The 6,445-nt window shown below is 74.3% G+C and overlaps 2 protein-coding genes across 2 annotated transcripts in view; one reads left to right on the forward strand and one right to left on the reverse strand.

Annotated features, from left to right (window-relative positions):
* Nucleotides 1-2,719: 2,719 nt before the first annotated feature.
* On the forward strand, nt 2,720-3,085 carry AURANDRAFT_16227 (hypothetical protein; the record flags this gene model as incomplete). Its single annotated transcript, XM_009037802.1, has 1 exon — nt 2,720-3,085. A coding segment is annotated over one exon (366 nt), but the record flags the coding sequence as incomplete, so codon positions are not given.
* A 226-nt stretch (nt 3,086-3,311) lies between these two features.
* The window catches only part of AURANDRAFT_71439 (hypothetical protein), a gene marked incomplete at both ends in the record, with an annotated part of 13,768 nt that continues 10,634 nt past the window's right edge, over nt 3,312-6,445 (reverse strand). The window contains 4 exons of the mRNA XM_009038147.1: nt 3,312-4,177; nt 4,377-5,067; nt 5,201-5,612; nt 6,029-6,402. Coding sequence (XP_009036395.1) covers nt 3,312-4,177; nt 4,377-5,067; nt 5,201-5,612; nt 6,029-6,402 — 2,343 coding nt within the window. The remainder of the gene's footprint in view (nt 4,178-4,376; nt 5,068-5,200; nt 5,613-6,028; nt 6,403-6,445) is intronic.

A 6,445-nucleotide genomic window follows, 5' to 3' on the forward strand; every position in this document is an offset into this window, starting at 1 on the left:
CGCGCCGCGGCGAAGCCCGCGCCGCCGCCGCCGCGCGCGAAGACGCCGCCGCCGCCGCCGAAGCCCAAGCCCGCGCCGCCGCCGCCGGTGCCCGCGGCGCTCCGCGTCGCCGAGTACTACTGGCAGCACAAGGACGGCGACCAGCGCGGGCCGAGCACCTGGGCCGAGTACAAGGCCGCCTACGACGCCAAGGAGACGCACAAGGAGTGCCTCGTCTACGCCGCCGGCGTCGCCGACGAGTGGAAGACGGTCCGCGACGTGCCCGACCTCGTCGCGCACCTCGCGCCCCCGAAGCGCCCGCCGATGCCGCCGATGCCGGCCATGCCCCGCGCGCCGCCGCCGCCGCCGGCCGCGGCTTCCGCGCCCCCGCCGGTCGCGGCTTCCGCGCCCCCGCCGGCCGCGGCGCCCGCGGCCGCGGACCCGGCGCGGAAGGAGGACGCGCTCGACGACGCCGCGTTCGTCGCCGCGCTGGGCTGCGACCGCGCGGCCTTCGCGAAGATGCCCAAGTGGAAGCAGGACAACAAGAAGAAGAAGGCCGGCCTCTTCTAGGGAGCCGCCTTCAACCTAAAAGCGTGTCTAGAGTACGCGGCGCTCACGCCCCCCGGAGCCGCGCGACCTCGGCCTCGAGGTCCGCGACGCGGGCCTCGAGCGCGCCGCGCGCGGCGGCGCCCGCGGCGTGGACCGCGGCGGCGACGGCGACGTCGCGGTCGACGGCGCGGGCGAGGGCGTCCGCGGCGACCTCGAGCTCGTGGCGGAGCATGGGGCACTTGCGGAGGAGCGCGTGCGCGCGGTCCGCGGCCGCCCAGAGCACGAGCGCGTCCTCGGCCGCGGCGGCCGTGAAGGGCTCGCGCGCGTTCGCGTAGACCAGCGACGAGAAGCCGCCGAGGTCGTGGGCGCGGAGCGTCGCGAGCGTCGCCGGCGCGGAAAAGGCGACGGCGCCGCCGCCGCCGACGGCGACGGACGCGGAGCGCAGGTCGATAAATCCCCGGAGCACGACGAACAGGCCGCCCGACGGCGCGCCCTGCGCGCAGAGCTCGCCGCCCCGCGGCACCTCGCGGAAATCGAACAGCTCCGCCAACGCGCCGAGCCACGCGCCGCCCAGCGCCGCGAACTGCGGCACGGGCGCTAAGAGGTGCGCCATCTGGTTCGCGATGGCCGCGTCAAAGTCCGCGCGGAGCCGCTCGCCGCCGAGCTCCAGGAACGCGCCAAAGTCGGCTGCGTCGCAGCGCAGGACCGCGAGGCCGCCGTCTTCCGCGGCCGACACCGTCGCCGCGCGCGGCCGGTGCTTGAGCAGGCCGATCTCGCCGAACCAGTCGCCCGGCAGGCAGCCCCGCACGGGGCCCGCCGCGCGCGTCGCGACGTCCGCGGCGCCGCACAAGATCACGTAGAAGCCGTCGGCTTTGTCGCCCTCGGCGACGACGACGTCGCCGGGGCCGTAGAAGCGGAGCTCCAGGAGGTCGACCATCGCCGCGACTTCGCCGTCGCCGAACCCTCGAAAGAGGTCCGCGGCCCGGAGCGTGTCCGCCAGCAGCCCCCGCGTCCGCCGCGCCCTGGCGCCCGCCGCGGCCTCCAAGACGCGGGCCACGGCGGCCCAGGGCACCTCGAGGAGCGTCACGCCCGGCCCCGCGGCGACGACGGACGCCGCGTAGCACCCCCGGAGCGCGCCGGCCTCGACGTCGCCGCACCACGCGCCCTCCTCGAGCTGCTCGACGAGCCGCGCCTCGCCGTGGACGACCCGGCGCCGCTCGAGCGCGCCCGCGAGGACGCAGTAGACCGCGGGCGGCGCTCCGAAGCGCCGGCCCGGCGCGCCGGCCGAGGCCTCGCGCGCGACGACGTCGCCGTCGGCGTAGGACGCGACGGCGCATGTGGAAAAGAGGCGCTCGAGGTCCCCGTCGAAGCCCAGCTCCTGGAGGTGGCGGAGGAAGGGGACGCTGTCGAGGCCGCGCTCCGCGAAGAACGAGAGCGCGGCCACGGGGCCTCGTCCGCAGTACGCGTCCGCGACGGCGCCGTCGCCCCCGCGCCGGAAGGCGGCGAGCGCGCCGGAGCTCGCCGCGGCGACGTCGTCGCGGTCGTCGCCGCGGCCCGCGCCGCCGAGCCAGCCGAGCACGCTCACCGTCGACCGCTTCCGGTCCCCGCCGCGGTCGTCGTCGCCGTCGACGAGCACGCTCGGCGACCGCACGGGCGCCGCGGCCGACGACCGGTCCGGCCGGGGCTCCTCGCCGGCGACGGCCGCGGCCGCGACGCGGACCGCCGCGGCCCACGCGGCCGCGGCCGCCGCGGAGTCCGCGCGGAACGCGTAGAGCCGCTCGGCCGTCGCGAGCGCCAGCTCGCCCTCCGCGTCGCCGACGTCGACGGACAGCACGCGCCGCAGGTCCACGAGGCCCGACGCGGCGCCGGCGCCGCGCTTTGAGTCGTCGTCATCCCTGTAATAGGCCAGCTCGCCCGCGGCGCCGTCGAGGACGACGTAGCGCCGCTGGAACTGGTCGCCGCCGCGGAGCGCGTTCGCCACGAGGCGCTTGACCCGGTTGCGCTTGTCGCGGTCCGCCGGGCGCGGCATCTTCTTCAGGAGCCAGCCCTCCATGCTGCCGGGCCTCGAGGCCATGCTGCCCAGAGATGCTGCCCAGCTAGGCCGCGCTTCGGTGGAGCCTTCAAGCTGCCTTCAAGCTGCCTTCAACGCTTACGAGGTCGTGCGATGGCGGCTCCGCCGCCGGGTCCGGGCGTCTTCGTGACCGTGGGCACGACGGAGTTCGACGCGCTCGTCGCCGCGGCGACGGCGCCGCCCTTCCTGGCGCGGCTCGAGGCCCTGGGCTTCGCCTGGCTGCGGCTCCAGGTCGGCCGCGGCGCCGCGCCGCACCTGCCCGCGGCGTCGACCGTGGGCGGCGCGCACGTCTCCTGGTTCCGCTTCACGCGCGACCTGCCCGGCGAGATGGCCCGCGCGCACATCGTCGTCTCCCACGCGGGCGCGGGCAGCATCCTCGAGGCGCTCGAGCTCAAGCGGCGGCTCGTCGTCGTGCCCAACGCCGCGCTCATGGACGACCACCAGGCCGAGCTCGCCGGCGCCCTCGCGGCGGACCGCCACCTCGTCGCCGCGCCGGGGCCCGCCGGCCTATGCGACGCGCTCGCGGCCGCGGCATCGGGCGACGGCTTCGCGCCGCTCGGCGAGGTCGACGCCGCGGCGTTTCCGCGCTTGGTCGACGACGAGATGCGCCGGCCGGGCCGCTGCGTCATCCTGTAAGGCGCGCCGAGCGAGTTCTAGGAGCGTACGCGGCGCGCGTTCCCGCGGCCGCGACCGGCCGCTCGGCCGCCCGCGCTCACGCGGCGACGACGTCGCCCGGGGCCGCGGCGGGCGCGGGGAGCGCCCGGGCTTCCCCCGCGAGCTGCTTCGGCGGCGGCGGCGGCCGGAGCTGCGTGCGCCCGCAGGCCCGCCGCTCGCAGATCCACGTGAGCATCTCGACCATGGTCTCGCCGTCGACGGCGACGCCCGCGGCCGCGACCTGCGCGGCGAAGTGCTCCACGGAGTCCGTCGGGTCCATCCACGGCTCGACCTTGAGCGTGCCGAGGCCGTCGACGGTGAGCTCGAGGGGCGGCGCGAGCCCCCGCGCGCAGACGCGCCGCGCGCAGAACCAGGCCATCATCGCGTTGAGGTCGTCGACGGCGAGCGCGCGCCCCGCGCGCGCCGCGGCCGCCGCGAAGCCCTCGACGCGGGGCGCGACGTCCTCGAAGGGCGCGACGGTGACGTTGCCGACGCCCTCGAGGCCCAGCGTCAGCGGCGGGCGGAGCGGCCGGAAGCAGGCGCGCCGCGCGCAGAAATAGGCGAGCATGTCGGCCATGGTCTCGACGTTCATCGCCGCGCCGGCGGCGGCCGCGGCGATGGAGAAGCGCTCGACGCGCTCCGCGGGCTCCTGCCAGGGGCGCACGGTCACGTTGCCCACGCCCGTCAGCGCCAGGGTCAGCGGCGGCGCCACGGGCCGGTGGCAGGACCGCCGGTCGCAGAACCAGGCCATCATGGACCGCATCGTCTCTCCGGTCACGTCCGCGCCCGCGGCCGTCGCCGCCGCGGCGAACTTCTCGACCATGTAGGCCGGCTCCTGCGTGGCGAGCACCGTGACGTTGCCCAGCGGCTTCACCTCGAGCGTCCAGGGCCGCGCGAGCGGCCGGAAGCAGGACCGGCGGTCGCCTGTGTGCAAATCAACCAGTGAGCTGGGACGTCGGGGCCAAACTTGAGAATTCTCTAGCTCGGTCAAATCGAAGTCGATTCGGCTGATTTTTGGACGAATCGATTGCTCTTAGCGAGTTCTCGAAGCACGGCGGAAGTGCTCGTGTCAAAACATTCGCATACGCGCACATTGAAGTCGGGTTGAAGATTTGATTTGCACACCGGCGGTCGCAGAACCACGCGTACATCGCGTCGAGCGTTTGTACGTTGATCGGCGCGCCGGCGTCCGTGGCGCGGCCCCCGAAGTACTCGACGCGGTCCGCGGGGTCCTCGAAGGGCAGCACCGTGAGGTTGCCCAAACGTTCCACCGCGAGGCTGAGCGGTCCCGCGATCGTTTTCCGGAAGCACGACCGTTGAGCGCAGAGCCGGTCGAGCATGGCGACCATGGTCTCGACGTTGAAGGCGACGCCCGCCGCCGTCGCCCTGGCGGCGAAGCGCTCGACGGCGTGGGCCGGGTCCTCGAAGGGCGCGACGGTCAGCGACCCGACGCCCGTGACGTTGAGGCTCACGGGCCCCGCGACGGCCCGCCGGCACGCGCGCCGCGCGCAGAACCAGCCGAGCATGGAGTCCATCGTCGCCGCGTTCACGGCGTGGCCCGCCTCCGACGCTTGGGCCGCGAAGCGCTCCACGGCGAGCGCCGGCTCCTCGCCGGACAGCACGGTCAGGTTGCCCACGCCCTCGAGCTGGAGCGTGAGACCGGCCTGCGGCGGCGCCGGCGCGACGCCGCCGAGGGGCACGCCGTTCACCGTGATGGCCCCGGCGCCGCCGGCGAGGGCGAGGAGGCGCACCAGGCGCAGCGCCATTGGCGTCGCGGAAGCCATTTTGATCATCGGATCTCTCGCGATCGAGCACTGGGCAGCCCCCCCCAAAAGGTTCAAGTTGGGCAAAAATAAAAAAGCCTTCTGCCAGTGGCCGGGCCGCTGCGCGCGCCAAAAACAAACATTAGGTAGGGCCGTCCGCCTAGAGAGAGAGCGCGGCCGCGACGGCGCCGGCGACGAAGGACAGGCCCGCGCGGAGCGTCGCGCCGTCGAGCGTCGCGTCGTCGGACGGCACCGTCGGCGAGTTCGTCGGCGGCGCGACGTAGTCGTCCGAGGGCGGGATCGAAACGTAGGAGAGGTTGGCGATGGCGTAGGCGTCGTCGAATTCGGAGATGGCCGTGGCCGAGTCGAGGCTCAGGAGCTCGCGGCGCGACGGCGGCGGCGGCGGCGGGCGCATCGCCGCCATCTTGCTGTGGAGGCTCGCGGACGCGGACGCGGACGGAGGCGGGTAGTCGCCTTGGCCCGTGCCGTTGTAGGTCCGGAGCGACAGGGAGATCGTGAGCGCGTCGTCGTCGCAGCCGTAGGCCGCCGCGTCGCCCGCGACTCGCGTGCCCGGGTATTCCTCCTCCATGACCAGCCTGTGTGGAAATCAAATCTTCAACCCGACTTCAATGTGCGCGTAATCGAACACGCTAGGCTTTCTGCTGTGCTTCGAGAACGCGACGAGAGCAATCGATTCGTCCAAAAATCAGCCAAATCGACTCGGAATTGGCCGAGATAGAGAGTTCTGAAGTTTGGTGGGGACCCCCCAAACCAGTAGGGCGACGCCTCGCAGGTCGGCTGGTTCCACTCGCCCCGGTTGTTCTGCGTGACCCAGTTCTGCATGCCGTTGACCGTCCCCCCGCCCGCGCGTCGACCGCGGCGTCGCACCCCGCGGGGCGCTCGGCCCTAATTCATAGCCGCCCCTTCGATGTCCGGATCCGCGCCGAGTCGGACGCAAGCAAGGCACGTTAGACAAAAGAGGGCGGGGCTGTCCAGGAGGGGGCGGGCTCACACCTCGGCGTCGGCGAGGGGCTCGTAGGCGGCCTGCTTCTTCGACGCGGCCTTGGCGGCGACGAGCCCCACGGCGAGCACACCGAGGAGGCCCGCGACGGGGACGGACGCGGCGGACGCGCCCGCGGCGACCGCGGCGAGCTGGGCCCAGGCGCCGCTGGCGTCGACGTCGACGGACGTGAAGGACGCGATGGCGCGGGGCGCCGCGGCCTTGACGAGCTGGTAGTCCGCGGCTTCCACGACGCCGTCGGCGTCGAAGGCCGCGTGCGTGATGAAGCCCGACGACTCGTCGGTGATGAGGAGCGTGTCTTCGATGACGGCGAGGGCGTCGGGGTCGACGAAGCCCGACGCGAACAACGTCTTGGCGCCGCCGAACTGGCCCGCGGCTGGCGGTAGACGGCGCCCGCGGCCACGGAAT

The sequence above is a fragment of the Aureococcus anophagefferens genome, assembly GCF_000186865.1.
Source record: "Aureococcus anophagefferens unplaced genomic scaffold AURANscaffold_7, whole genome shotgun sequence".
Classification (NCBI taxonomy): Eukaryota; class Pelagophyceae; order Pelagomonadales; family Pelagomonadaceae; genus Aureococcus; species Aureococcus anophagefferens.